The following is a 14,780-nucleotide window of genomic DNA, read 5'->3' as shown; positions in this document are numbered from 1 at the left end:
GTGTGAAGATTACCTCACTTGCGACATATGCCTTCAATGCGATTATGCCTCTAAGTCGTGCCTCGACACGTGGGAGATATAGTCGCATCGAGGGTGTTACAGTGAGGGACATCGCTGAGCGCAGACGAGGCTAGAACTGGGATACCAGATAGGTTATCAGCGGTGTGGCAAGTAGGGGAGGAAGAAGGAGAGCTGGCTTCGGTCATGAGATTACCAGAAACGACAGAGGGCTCGGCATCGGAGATAACCAGGGAGGAGAACTGGTTGGACACCTCCACAGAAGAGGACCAGGCTTCGTTGCTAGAGGCGGCCACGCCATGGCCGATGTCGTCAACAAAGGTGGCAGCATCAGCACCAGCAATGTGCAGGTCGTCGGCCAGAGGCCCGCCATTGAGGGGAGGAGCAGGAGAGCTGTTTCGTGGAGAAGGCGGCGGCATGACGTCGGAAGCGTGGGAGCCCAGGCAAGGCCCGGAGTGGCCACAGTTCCACCTCCATGCACCGTGAACGTGAGGGAGGAGTCCCATCGTTGTGGTTGCCGTCGTCCCCGTCAGGAGGGACCGTGAGATCCTCGAACACGGCCCAAGTCTTGATCTTCCTCAAGGGGACGTCAATGATCTGGTTGGGGGAGGCGGAGAATGCAGCCGGTGGGGACGGAGTAGTCAGCTTCAACACGGAGGAAGCCACACATCGCCGTGAAGTCGCCGGCGTTGAAACAGCCATGGTCGACGCAACACATCGCCGTGAAGTCGCCGGCGTTGAAACAGCCATGGTCGACGCAACACAGCACCCTAAAGTGGCCGAACACAAAGTTCGCCCCTTGGGGATGCCACAGCTCGAGGGGGTAGTTCTTCGCCTCGATCTCGATTAGGCGGTCGTAGCGGGTGGTGGCGCGGTTGTCCGTCTCCTCAGGACGGAGAAGGGTGACCTCAACGCCGGCGAACTTGGCCGGGAAGTGAGCCATGGCAGCCTCCCGGTCGGCGTGAGAGTCAAAGATGAGGAGGGCCGAGCACCCCGTCGCAGCCGCGTAGTGGAACGTGGGGTTGTCGGCAAAGTGCTCGACCGCCAAGCGGATGAAGTCGGATGGCTCGAGGACGACGGTGTCGAGGTGGGCGAAGCAGAAGCGGGCGGCATCGTGGATGAGGCCGGATGGGACGAAGATGTCTGGGTAGGTGGAGTGAGCGCGACCGGGCAACGAGGCTGAGGACGAAAAGGAGGACGTAGGGCGCGGGGGGCCATGGACCGCGGAGGCAGCATCCTCCGGCGTCGCCCCATCAAGACGCGGCGACGCGCGCTGGGACAATGGAGCGGAGTCCCCGTCAGAGGAGGCCTGCCGCACCAGGCGCGGGACGGCAACGATAGGCTCGTTGAGGATGATGCGACGAGAGCCGGTCCACAACACAGGTGAGGCAGAGTTGGTGTCGTCGGAAGCAGCAACACGAGGCGGGGAGGCCATGGCAGGGCGGTGGGCGAGCAGTTGGAGGCGCTGGAGGGCAAGGGGGAAGCTAGATGAGCACTCAAAGCTACGGTGACCCGAGCAGCCGCATCGAGAGCAGCGCACCAGGTCTCTACAGGAGTGGACGAGGTGGTCACGTGCAAGGCAGCGAAAGCAAAGTGGCTTGGAGCGGATAGAGGGAGGGAAGGAGAAGGGGGGCGAAGAAATAGGCCACTTCCAGCAGAGCTAGCGCCGGGCCGGTCGAGACCGCGAGAGGGCTTGGGCGCCATTTTTTTAGGGGAAAGGAGGGCGTCGCGGTACGAGAGCGAGGGGACGGCAGCAACGGCGATGGGACTGTGGTTGGGAACCGGGAGCACGGGCGGCGAGGCGAGCGGCGTGGGCGGCGAGCAGATGAGAGGCCTGGGCGGCGTAGCTAGGTAGGGCGTACTGGCAGGAGGGCAGCGGTTCAGCGGGATGGAGCCATGGACGGCTTGAGCAGGGTGGGTGGGTGCATGCAACGGGTCCATGCAAAGGGGAGCGGCAGGTAGGTTTGCCATTAATGTCGGGGAAGGGGGAGGACGGAGAGGCTCATCAGCAGTGCGCGTGCTGGGGGAGTGAGTGGTCACGTGAGAGGCGAGGACGAGGGCGCATGGAAGGACAGGACATAGGGGCTGCATGCAAGATCGCGGACGGGGTTGCCGTGGCTAGAGCCGGAGGATGAGTAAACAAATGAACTAGCAATAAAGTGAGAGGAGGAGGGGGAACAGTAGGTGGCATGCCCAGGATTGAGCAAGGGCGAGCAGCCCGCTGGACGAGAGGGTGGGCATGGTTGGGTTTCGTGGCGTCCAAGTCCCTAGCGAGGGAGGATTCAAAATTTGAAAACCTGACAGCTTTTGCCGAAGGGAGAGAGGTCGAAAGCACAAGCCCAACGCCCGGGCAAGAGACAGGCGAACAAGAGACGATCGTGTTTCTAACATCCTCTGACGAGACAAGCGTAAGGAGCAGGTTATCCTGGTAAAACATGACTACAAAGCGAGGACTACCCGAGAACACGTGGTCTAGAGCACATTTAACTAGGCGTGCACTAGGCTTAGCTACTGCTGAAAAGAAGCTAATCCAAATAAGAGAGTGCCGGTGGGGATCAGGAAGGGAAGCTGGTGGTGGAACTAGGTCTAGTTTAAACTTGCTGTGGATGAAAGATCGAAACTTAGACCCAAGACGTAATTGACAACCTTAACTGGGGATCGAGGCAAACCTGACTTGGCTCAAAGCAGAGGATGGCTAGCCCTACCAGGCGCAGACCCAGCAGCCGGCCGGCAGGCTGCCAAAGCCGGCAATGGGATGGAGAAGCGGATGTCGATCCCAGGCCGGCGTAGGTCGCCGAAGGAGACAGCGAGGTCAGCAACCCCATAGTTGGCGATGAGACACTCGAACTTGTCGTCAGCAGAGGCCTTGGAGAGGAATTGTGCGGGGTCACCCCCAAAAAGGCAGCCGATGATGAGATCACAGAGCTGAGCCGAGACCGGCAGCGGAAACTGGAGCACGAAGACCGTCAAGCGACAGGCCAGAGTAGCTGTCGCATTCGGCACAGTGACGAGGGACTTTAGTCGTGCCCAAGCGGCATTAGCAAACTTGAGGCCAGCGCTGTGATGCATGAGAAGCAAATCGGACATGGATTTGCAAGAGTTGACCAGGCCACCAGCGGCGGAAGGCAAGGCACTGACGAGGGAGGCGCGAAGTGGAAAGAGAAGAGTCACCGGTGGAAAGGAAGGAGACGCAACAGCCTAGGAGCATTGGAGGCGTCGGAAACTGAGAAGAGAAAGGTTTGGTGGCGGAGATTGCGGACATTGAACAGAAGAGCGTCACCACCGAGGAAGGCCTGCAGGAGAGAGCCGGCGAGCAGCTCGTCGAACCAGAGTTTGTTGAAGGAGATGCAAAGGCAGACGCCGCAAGAGCTCGGCGTGGCGAGGGAGTCAGGGCAGCAGTCCAGGGCGGCGATCCTGTCGGAGTCCCCAACGCCCAGGAAGATGCGCAAGGCGTCCTGAGCGAGCAGAGTGTATCGAGGTCTGGTGGGAGTGGAGGCTAGGGGAGAGGGGACGGCCAGCGTGTCCGCAGCGGGAGAGGAAGCGACGACGGCGCTGGCAGGAGCGAGGCGGGGGGCAGGGGCGGCGGCAACGGTAGGAAAGGCAGAGCGGGAGCCGGCGGCGGCAACGCTAGGAGAGGCGGAGCGGCCATGATAGTGTAGAAGCTTTGAATTTGGTATCAGTTCCTCCTTAATATTACGCACAATGACCATAGTGGCGAGTCACGGAAGACCCTAGTGTTACGGTCTTTCATAATCCCCAAGAGACTAGCATCAAGATGGAGGCCATGGCTTTCCTCAAGTGGGACCTAGCTTCAGCGATCCCGAACCACCAATGTTTGACGGCTGTCGCCCTCCTCCAAATACGAGACTTGACATCACGAAGACGGAGCCAAGCAACGGCGTCCTATCACACCCTTACTGCCTTACAAAGAAGCGGGTAGTGCCAAGGAGGATGCGTGGATGATTTTTGGGTTTTTGATTACACTAGCAAAAGAGCTCGTGTGTTGCAACGGGAGAGAAAATAACACACACTCTTAACCCAATAACCATGATCGAAGACCCTAATATGTTCACGTCGTTTATTTTCACATGGTATCACATTTGTGTTGTCGATGGTGGTCTCAATGCTCACATAACGAAAGCGCGTTTGAATGTGGTTAGTCCTAAGACGTCTCTCTTTTACGCACACTCGCTCGAAATAAAATAAGAAATATGTTGTTTTTTCCCGTAAGGTTTTTCACATGTGTGCATGCGTGGCTATCGATGTTTTCTTTCCTCTCCACAGGTAAGAAAAAAAACGGACCGTACATTATAGATTAAGTTTACACCAAAATAATATTTTATAAATATTTAACAGCTAAAATAGTATCATATTTGGATTCTACACATTTTTCTAATCAAGTTTCACATATAACATGTTAAAATCGGAGTTACGGTTTAAAAAATATTAATAATTTTATTTACATAAACTGCGCATTGGTTAACGAAAAGTCAGGGGGTTTTATGTTAAAACAAAAAACAGTTCGGTTGACTTAAACATGAATGGAGGATTGATTATCTAAAATATCAGAGGGTTTTCTAAAAAAAAGAAAAAATGGTTATTTACAAGAAATAGAGGGGTTTTTTGGCAAAAATGTGCAACGAACGACCAAAGTCACAAGATCACCATAAAACACAATATTAGTAGCAGGTAATCACTCATGTAGTGGAAAGTCTACATGTTGGCCTCGGCTGGGCCCCTGCTCGCACCCCTGCCTCCGCCATTGAGTACCCGTGAGCCCCAAATATCGTCTCCCTTAAAATATATTTTTTCCAATTTTCACTCACTTTTAATTAGTCTATCCGATAATGAATATTAAACTATGATAGTAACATCAAACAACAACAAGTAATTATAATTGGTGCTTATCCAGAAAACGGTGATAGCATGCATAGCATCCAGCCATGGTTTTGTGTTCATTTTGAAAAATTTAACACCCTTGAATGAAATGAGCGAAATTTGGAATTTTTTCGGAAGATGTCAGGTGAAATGGACAATCCAAAATTTGAACTTTTAGGAAAAAAAGGGAAAAATATAAACGAAAAACTACCAAAATTGTACAAACGTTTTGAATCTTACAGCAATGGCATAAAGCTGAATCAAACAGAACAATACCATCCCTTAATTGATATATACCCACGAATAGCGCAGAACAAAACAATTAGCAGAAATACCACATTACTTACTACTACTCATCTTGGTCTAATTAGTACTGCATCCTAGGCACATGCATGTGCACCATACTTTGGTCCCATTTCAACCGCTCGGATGAGCACGTCTGCATCCAGCAGCTTCCAGTCCACAGTTGATTGAAAAAAAGCAACAGGCACCACCAAATCCCCATCAATGTCACCGCCCACTATGTGCCTTCTTAGGGCATCTCCAGCCGCGCCCCAGAAAGACCTTCCCAGGCGATTTTTTTGCGCCGGCGCCGAAAAAACGGCCCAGTCGCGCCCCCAGAAGCCCGATTTTCGCCGGCTTGGGCCGAAAACAGCGCCGGCGGATCCAGGCCGAACCCGGCGCGCTGGGGGGCACCCGGGGGCGCCGGGGCGAGCTGTTTTGGCGCGAAAAAGCCGCGGGCCAGCCGCGTCAGCGACTCGGCGCCTCGTCTTCCCCCAACGGCCTCGGTTCCCGCGGGGAATCAATGGCAAGGCTGCCGCCGGTCAGCCTTGCCATTGATTCCTCACGGGCGGCGCGTCACGGGACGGCGCGCCGACGCCTCCCCTCCCTCGCACGCGTACACACGGGCGCGGCGCGGCTATAAAAGCCGGTGGCCTCCACTCGCCTGTGCCCACACCAGCCCCGCCCCTCGCCGCCGTCTAGCCCCTCCCTCTCCCTACCTCTCCCGAGCGCCGCCGCCCAGCCCCTCCCTCTACCTCTCCCGAGCCCGCCCAGCCCCGCCGTCGCCATGGCAGAACGCTTCCCCGGAGACGAGGCGGCGGCCAACGGCTTCGGCCGCCGTTCGCTCCGCGAACAGGAGTCCTGGCTCCTGTTCCAGGCGAACATCCCGGCGCCGCTGGACATGCGCGCCGGGCCGATGGGGTGGAGACTCAGCGCCGGGGGAGTGCCCATTCCCCCGTTGCCCGACGCCGCGGCGAAGCCGAAGTACTTCGTCGAGGAAGTCGAGGTCGTGCGCGCCTCCCTCACCGACGCGCAACTCTCCCTCCCCCAGTACGCCGCCGACAACCACGCGGCATGGGCGGCGTATTTCGAGCGCCGCCAGCAACAGCGCTTGGCGACCACCAACAGCGCGCCGGTGGTCGGCGGCCGGCAGAACAACGAGGGGCGCCACCTGTGGTGGGGCGTCCCCGGCCGCACACTCGAGGGCGTGCTCACGTACCTCGAGGGCGGCAACGACCCGCCGTTGGCGTACCCCCCGGCGAGGGTGGCCGCCCCGGCGCAGCACCGACGCGCCGGGCCGTGGGCGCCAAAGAGGTTCGGGTCCTCCTCCTCCTCTTCTTCCTCCCGATCCTCGTCGCACTCCTCCGTCACTCCGGCCCTGCTCGGCGTCAAGGCCGAGTCCGCGGCGGAGACGCCGCTCGGCCGGCGCACTCGCAGCGCCGACATCGTCATCAACGAGGGCGGCCGGCGCGCCTCCCCCTCGTCGGCTCCTCCGCGCTTCGTCAAGCCAAAGACGGAGCCGGGGCTGGCGTCGGTGAAGGCGGAGCCGGGGCTGGCGCTGGTGAAGGCGGAGTTCGAGGACGACGACACGGCCCTAGAATGGGCGCGCCAGGACTCCATTGCGATGGAGAAGGCGCGCCGGGAGAAGGAGAAGGAGCGCCAGTGCGCCGCCCTACGCCGCTTCGAAGAGCGCCGACGCGGCCGCGATGAAGGCGGGGTCGTCGTCTTATGCGACAGCGACGACGACGACGACGCGTCGCGCCAGTCCGCCATGGCGACGCCGGGCAGGGGTCCAGCAGGGGCGCCCGCGTCAAGGAGGAGAAGGCCGACGACGACGATGGCGGCGACGACTTCAGCCCCTTTCTTTTTTTAGATTAGGTTAATGTAATGAAAATGCGCGAATTTCGCCGAAATTTGACATGTTTAGCCGAAATTTAACTAGTTTTTATCATAACTTCGCCGAACGGTCCTTTTTTTAATATGCGCCTGGGGGCGGTCTTGGGGCCGACGGCTGGGGACCGACTCGCCCCTGGGCCATTTTTTGCGCCGGCTCACCCTCAGGCGGCGCTTTTTGACGCCCACTGGGAGGCCAACTGCTGGAGATGCCCTTATCCACAACACATCGCCCGCTCCGCCCCCATCTTCCTCCTCTGCTGCCTGACCACCCATCGTCGCTCCTCCTCCTCTCCTCTTGTCCATCCACCTTACGACCCAAGTGTTGCTTTCCTGTTCTTGGCCGCGGACCCTAGCTGACAGCGTCGGCGTGCTTTGTGGCTATGGTTGGGGCGGTGGTGGCCTGCTCGTCGGCGCACTGGGGCCGGGGCGGCCTTGCAGTGGTGGTGGAGCACCTCCTCCCGGAGGGTGTCTGGGGGCAACCGGGGTTGCGAGGTGGCTCGGTTGCGCCAGATCTGGGTGGCCGACCAGCACGCGCGGGGGGCGGTCTGGTGGTGCTGCTCGTCTGCCAGTGGCCACGGACGTGGGAGTGCCGAAGCTGCCTCCGGTGAGAGCCCTCAGGCCCCGGTTTTCTCTTCCATGAGCTGGTCTCTGTACCACTACTCAACATGGGCATCAATTTTCTCCGTATCTTCAGTTCAGCTCTCTCTCTCTCTCTCCTTCTTTAGGATTATTGGCTCAAATGGCAATTAAGCTAAGACCTTTATTTGTATTAGGCTTGGCACCGATGGTGCTTTTCTTTGGATTCATGCGCCTCGCCTCTTTGCTCATTTTCAATTGGTGACGCATACAATTAATGCGGCAGACAACTTTCTTTATTTCTCTAGGGTAAACATGAATATCTCATCCGCTTTTGGTTGGCTTGTTGATCTTGTAATGCATGAACGTATATAAATTGGTTTGGATTTGATTTGATGTAATAGAGCAGGATGGGACTATTAATTGGAATCTGAAATTTTAGTTCGTAAGGCAGGGACAACTCGTGAAGAGCTCGTGCGCGCTGGTGAGTAGAGGAGCTGAAGCGGAACAGTGACGCGCAGCGGATTGAGCATCACGTGGGTCGCGAGCCTCGCGGTTGGGATCCGGAGGCGAGGGAGAGAAAGTCCTCATGTTGTTCATGTTTTTTTATAATCCGGGATGAAACGTTTTCTCATTTTAAAAAAGGAGTGCAGGTTGAATTAACTAAAACACAAGGGCTTTTTTACAAAACTGTCACAGCGACGTACGACCCGAAGCACTCGGCGGTTTAGTATTAAAAATAGGGAATCTCTCTCTATTACTAATGGACGAGTTGATTGAATAGTCCCCCCACTTTCGTCTGGTTTTTTTTATCAAATTACCCCCACCCCCACGCCCAGCCACCGAACCGTGCCCACCGAACCCCACCCACGCACATAGCCAAAGAAACAACGCCCTGCCGCCGATCAGGATCGCCCTGACGCCGATCCCCATACCCCACCGCCGATCCCCATACCCCGCTGCCAATCAGATCTGCGCAGCCGTCGTGCGATCTGCGCACTCCACAGCGCCGCCGCCGCGGAACGACTCGGCAGGCCGCCGCCACGTTTCTGGATCGCTGGCAGTTTCTGGATCGCGCGCCGCCGCGGAACGTGCGATCGGCGACGCTGTACGGTTTCAACCCCAGGTATGAACACACAGGTTTTCTTTGTTTGTTATGTCTACGTGTACAGATCAGGGCGATCCTGATGGACTCGTGTTCAAACTAAATCAAGCCATGTCAGACTTCATTTTCCACCCGCGCTCAAACCCCTCTGTAACTAATACAAGACCTTTTAGGTCAATACTTCCGTGACCTAAAACGCCTCATATTAGTGTACAAAGGATCGCCCTCAATTTAGATAACATGAAAAATACTTTTAGTACTGAATTGGTTATCCTTCCTAACGAAAATATTAACAGTCACTGAAACAGTACAACATAGTTGCATCAATCAATACCTTGCTGCCTGAATCACTTGTTTCTGTAAAAATTACACCACAACTTCATGTGCCCACGATATTTGAGGTTCAGAGCAGTCCTTGAGAATAGTTTGCGAATCAATTACGGAGAAGGATTCCAGTGTGATTTTCACTGGATTTTGACTGGATTCCAAAGTGATTTGGAATTTGGGATTAATACATGCCCGCGACAGCGCATTAGTAATGAAACAATTCTCTGAAAGAATCAGTCCCCCCAGAACTTGTGAAGTTTCATTATGTTCCTCCAAACAACCTTGATGGACATCCTTGTGAGAATAGCACAACCGCATATGAATCAATTAACACAGCAATGGGAAGATAATGAATTATTCTGAATAGCAAAGAATAGTAAGTTCACATGAAAATAGGTCACCTTTCTAAATTCCAAACCTGTACAATAGCAAGCTGCGCTTGTGATCTTCGACGGCCTTCATCTGCCTGCAGTCAGATGAACAGGACATCTTAGCATCTTGAATTCTTAACATGTATCCAGCAGAGTCAGTTCACAAAAAGATGCAAAGTAGCAAAGTCTGTTCGACATGTCTTTCTATTTTCATATATATAGCAAGACTCATAAATCTGTAACAACCTGCCCTTATGGACTGAATTTCTGTACAATGGGAACGGGCCTTTAGTACTGTTGGTATTTCACGTGATCTGCTTGCAGGGTCAGTTTACAAGTTTTTGCGTGATACCTGAGTCTGTTGGACATGTCTTTTTTTAGTAGTTACATATGGGGACTCCACACAGCAAGCCAGCGGAACAGACGACTTCATCACATGTACCTCCAGGTATATGTTCACCTATAAATTGTGCTACACAAGTCAAACATATATATGTTCAACTATATATGTGTTCCAGGCCCGATGGAGGGGACAAGTGTTGACGACTCTAACGAAGGGATTATACCGGTAGCCGATGATGTTGACAAAATTTACCCACGTAGTCCAGGTATAAGGTTTATTTTTATCCTTTTTAGTTGAAAAATCATACCTAACAGACTTGGGCACAACCGATTCTAATGTATCAACATCTTTACTTCTAGGAGTCCATATTACTCCCTCCGAACGGATGATACTTGAGACCGATGGTGATAGCACATATGATACTCCAGGTATATATCTACCTCCCTGCATATGTTCAGCTACATATTTTGTTATACATGTCAAACACCATCACAGGAGATGTTGCAGGCCCGATGGAGGGGCCAAATGGTGACGACTCTAATGAAGGGGTTATACCTGGATCCGACGATGTTCACAAGAATTACCCAAGTAGTCCAGGTATTAAGGCTGTGCATATATACTGAGATTGCTTTTATGCTTTTTATGTGATAAATCATACATAACAGACTTGGGCAGAACCGATTCTAAAAGATCAAGCGTGTGACTTGTAGGAGTCCATATTACTCACTCGGACAGGATGATACTTGAACAAGCCGATTGTGAAAGGACATATGATCATCAACCTTCCCATCTGATTTCGGGTAAGTATTATGTTGCCGAAAGGTTAAGACCATGTGCCTACAACTTTGCCTTGTTTCGGTCCAATATATTGTTATGTTAACATGATGCAGACAACCCTCCAGTCTCATTCCTATATAATGTAGATTCGTTCCCAGCTCTCAGTTATCTGACAAAATAACTAGCTAGCATGCAATGTGACAATTGGTAAGAGAGGCCGCATAATGTTCCACGCCATCCTCACAGTGATATCACTAATGCAGATCAACCATCCTCTGTGGACCTTGACGAAAAAAGAGAGTTGATAAAAGCTCGGGGGCGAGCTGCTTATAGAAAGAAAAAAGAGGAGGCTACCGTCAAGCAACAAGATGAAAATCTGTCTGCCCTTACGATATCAGGTAAGAATGCTTCATGGGAAGGCATTGTGATGATATTATATATACTCCCTCCATTCCACAATATAATGTTAATATCATACCACATGCAGATATGCTGAATGTGGGTTGGTTACCTCTCGGTGATATCACTAATGTGTGTCAACCAACCACGGTGGACCTTGACGATGAAAAAGAGCAACTAAAGTCTCGGAGAAGAGCTGCTTATCGAAAGAAAAAAGAGGAGGCAGCCAGCAAGCAAAAAGATGAAAATCTGACTGCCCTTACGATATCAGGTACGGATGTTTATGTTTCAGCAATATGATGACCGTATGTATACTTTCTTAGTGAATAATGTAGGCGACATATGTTTCCTCACCCCAACCCCACGAATAATTGACCAAGAATAGAGAATAAATATAATTGACCAATAGTTGACCACTGTGTTAACATACAATTCCTGATCATTTAGGTTCAATTCGATATATGGCAGACATACGACTTTTGAGTACATACAGACTTTATGTATGGACACGGAGGGATTCTATAAAAAATAAACCCTAGATAAATAAGTAGCTTTAACCAGCCCTGTTACCTCTCGGTGAACAATCAAGACCCTAAACCCTCCGGGCAGATATGCAAAATGTTCCCCTGTTACCTCTCGATGATACCAACCCAACTACATCCAGCTATACATCATTGTTTAACCTGACCGTGCAGATATATAAAGTAAGCGTTTGTGTAGTACACGAAATCTTCTTGAGCAATGAAGACCCTAAACCCTCCGTGCAGATATGCAAAATGTGACCCTGCTACCTCTCGGTGATATCACTAATGGGTGTCAGTCATTCTCGGTGGACCTTGATGAGAAAAAAGAGTAAATAAAGGCTCGGAGGAGAGCTGCTTATCGAAAGAAAAAAGAGGAGGCAGCCAGCAAGCAACTAGATGAAAAACAGCCTGATAAAGAACACAAGGGTGACTTAAGAGCAAATTGAGCAGAGAAACGCGCGGAGGCGAGCAAGTTATCGGAAAAAAGTGGGTGACGGAACGATCGATCTTCAAGAAAAAAAAATCAGAAGTTGCAAGAATGGCGCGTGCAACACCCTAAAACCATGACTGAGGATGAAAGGGGGGAGTCAAGTGCAAAGAGAAAGGCAAAGTATGCTGCAAAGAAAAACACGCCATGTGCTGAATCGATCGCAATGCCACGTCCAGATCTAACTAGCACATTGTCCAACCCTCACACACATTGTCCGACTCTCACACTTTCAGCCCTCATGCAACAATTCGACAGTGAACAAATAGATCATGCTCCTACGGTCAATGCGGCCCCCACATACATTCGCAACACCGAAACCGATGGTACATATCCTATCAACCATCATCTTTCATCATGTAATCATTCATGAGATATAAATAATGATGTATAGTGTTGTAGGTGCATACCTAAGCAGAACCTTCGGTAATGGTGCTGTAGATGGCGACCTCATCGAAATCAATGTGCACCTACAAAATGCCGACCAACAAACCAGTGATTCGGTAACAATAACGGATAATGGAGTGGACGAGCAGAGTCATGAGTCCAGAGCAGCGCCTGGGAGGAGAGAGCGAGCTTGCAAGGGTGGTATGGTGGCAAAGAAACGTCAACAGAAAATTGGCAAGCAAAAAAAATGTACGCAGGTACCACATGGTGAGAGGAATGTTCTACGCGATCGGCGTAATGAAAGGTTTGCAGGTAGGGTGATGACCCCAACCGTCAGGTCCATCTTCATACCTAAAATGAGCTCAACTGGACAACCTATCGTAGTGGAAGCACACGGTACCTCGACCTCATCTAGCACGCCGGAGTACACGATCAGAAGTGAAGGTAACACTCCCATCCTTACTCTCCTTGCGTCCCTTGAGATTGAACCCTCATTTATTGGTTTCACACCTGAGCAGACGACATGGACGCTTACCTTAGTCATCTCATGAATGATAATGTCAACCCTGATAGCCTCTTTGACGATGAGTATTACATATTTGCTGGTGAAGGTATGTACACCCACTTGAGCAACATCCACCCGTTTGAAATATCACACTAATTATAAACATTGTTTGCAGGCTCAGATGCTGATGACATGGAGCACGACGAATTGGAGACTCAAGTCACAGTACCTATGTCGACCATGATCCATTGGACTATGTCTACTCAAACCTCCCAGACCACACACACATCCTGAAGCACGCCGCAAATTGCGATCACTGCAAGGCCAAGAAGTTTGTGTCTGAGGCCCCGGGATTCTGCTGTCGCAGTGGGCAGATCCAGCTGAAGCAACCGGAGCCCATCCCGGAGCTAATGAGGCTTTGGTCTAGCATGGATGCGGACTCAAGGCATTTTCGGGAGAACATACGGTTCTTCAACGGCCACTTCTCCTTCACAACCCTTGGCGTCAGCCTTGATGAAAGCTACACAAACATGAAGTCTGGGGTGTACACGTTCCGGGCGCACGACACCATCTACCACAACGTTCATTCCTTCGGGCCAACATCACGTCCAGAACATCTACAGTTGTACTTCTACGACGACGACCCAGGCCTAACCCATCGCAAGGCTGCCACCGAGCAATTAGACCAAGATGTCGTCAGAAAGTTAGTGGACATACTCAGGGAAAACCCGTACTCCCAGCAGTTTAGGAGTTTGGGTGCGCACAGGGACAACCTCGACGATTACAGGATAGACCTCAACACTGACCAGAGACTAGACCAACGGAAGTATAATAGACCTTTGTCATCTGAGGTCGCTGCAATTTGGGTGGAGGGCACTGACCTAGCAAAGAGGTTCGATCGTAGGATTACACTTTGCGGGAATGACAACCAAAGGCACAGTATACATGTGACGGCTGGCTCGTATGACCCTCTCTCTTACCCACTCTTCTACCCAAGGGGGGAGCTCGGTTGGCACCCGAAACTTCCTAAACGTGATGTCCCTTGGCCGGTTGTGCAACAACCAAGAGGTAGAGGTGATGATGATGATGATGAGGATGCAGGTAAGCCTTATGCGTATTCTGTCGTTTAGATGAATTGTATACTTCTCATATGAATCCTAATGTCTGCGTTACTCATCCATGTGCAGAGGGGAATAGCAGGTTATGCGTCTCGGTGCGAGACTACTACTGCTACATGCTCCAGACATGACCTGGGATATTCAATCCCATACTCTGTGGAGCACGATTGCTCCAGCAATGGGGGGTGGACATGTACATCAAGATTGAGAGTTGTAGGTTGAAATGGTACAGGAAGAACCAGACAAAGATCCGTGCCGACTTGTATAAAGGAGTTGTTGATGCAATTACATCCGGGGAGACCCGGGCAAGCGCTGTTGGAGTAAGGATAGTGCTACCTGGAACGTACCCAGGTGGCGACCGCGACATGAAGCGGAGGCATATGGATGCCATGGCAATTATCCATACCTACGGGAAGCCTGACATCTTCTTGACCATGACCTGCAACCCTAACTGGGAAGAGATAACGAATGAGTTGTTTCCTGGTCAGACAGCGCAAGACCGACCTGATCTTGTGGCTCGTGTGTTCCATGGCAAGCTAGAGGCTATGAAAGAGATGTTGTTCAAGAAGCATATCCTGGGTGTTGTTGTTGCACATGTATACGTAGTCGAGTCCCAAAAGAGGGGCCTCCCCCACGCACACTTTTTGTTGATCATGGATTCTGCCTATAAGCTTGTCGTTCTGGAGCAGTACGACCGACTCATTTCTGCCGAGCTCCCAGACAAGCAAAAGTATCCTGAACTCCATGCCTTGGTGGTGAAACATATGATGCATGGACCATGCGGTGC

At 52.1% G+C, this 14,780-nt stretch overlaps 1 protein-coding gene across 6 annotated transcripts; it reads left to right on the top strand.

The window, feature by feature from the left end:
• The first annotated feature begins 7,255 nt into the window (after nucleotides 1-7,255).
• Nucleotides 7,256-13,196, top strand: LOC125509291. Of its 6 annotated transcripts, none has more exons than XM_048674227.1 (12): nucleotides 7,256-7,678; nucleotides 8,101-8,776; nucleotides 9,835-9,901; nucleotides 9,972-10,061; nucleotides 10,156-10,224; nucleotides 10,292-10,393; nucleotides 10,507-10,596; nucleotides 10,837-10,971; nucleotides 11,061-11,243; nucleotides 12,425-12,814; nucleotides 12,889-12,981; nucleotides 13,051-13,196. In XM_048674227.1, exons 3-12 carry the CDS (start codon nucleotides 9,844-9,846, stop codon nucleotides 13,167-13,169), a joined length of 1,329 nt encoding a protein of 442 aa, XP_048530184.1. In that variant the 5' UTR covers nucleotides 7,256-7,678; nucleotides 8,101-8,776; nucleotides 9,835-9,843; the 3' UTR covers nucleotides 13,170-13,196. The 6 variants fall into 6 exon arrangements, with proteins under 6 accessions (XP_048530184.1, XP_048530183.1, XP_048530182.1 ...); XM_048674226.1 differs by having other exon boundaries at nucleotides 7,257-7,678; nucleotides 8,105-8,776; nucleotides 9,838-9,901; XM_048674225.1 differs by having other exon boundaries at nucleotides 7,257-7,678; nucleotides 8,105-8,776.
• Nucleotides 13,197-14,780: the final 1,584 nt, after the last annotated feature.

The sequence above is a fragment of the Triticum urartu genome, chromosome 5 (genome assembly GCF_003073215.2).
Source record: "Triticum urartu cultivar G1812 chromosome 5, Tu2.1, whole genome shotgun sequence".
In the NCBI taxonomy this organism is placed as follows: Eukaryota; Viridiplantae; Streptophyta; class Magnoliopsida; order Poales; family Poaceae; genus Triticum; species Triticum urartu.
The sequence above is the reverse complement of the archived record's forward strand: the minus strand, read 5'-3'. Positions and strand labels throughout refer to the sequence as shown.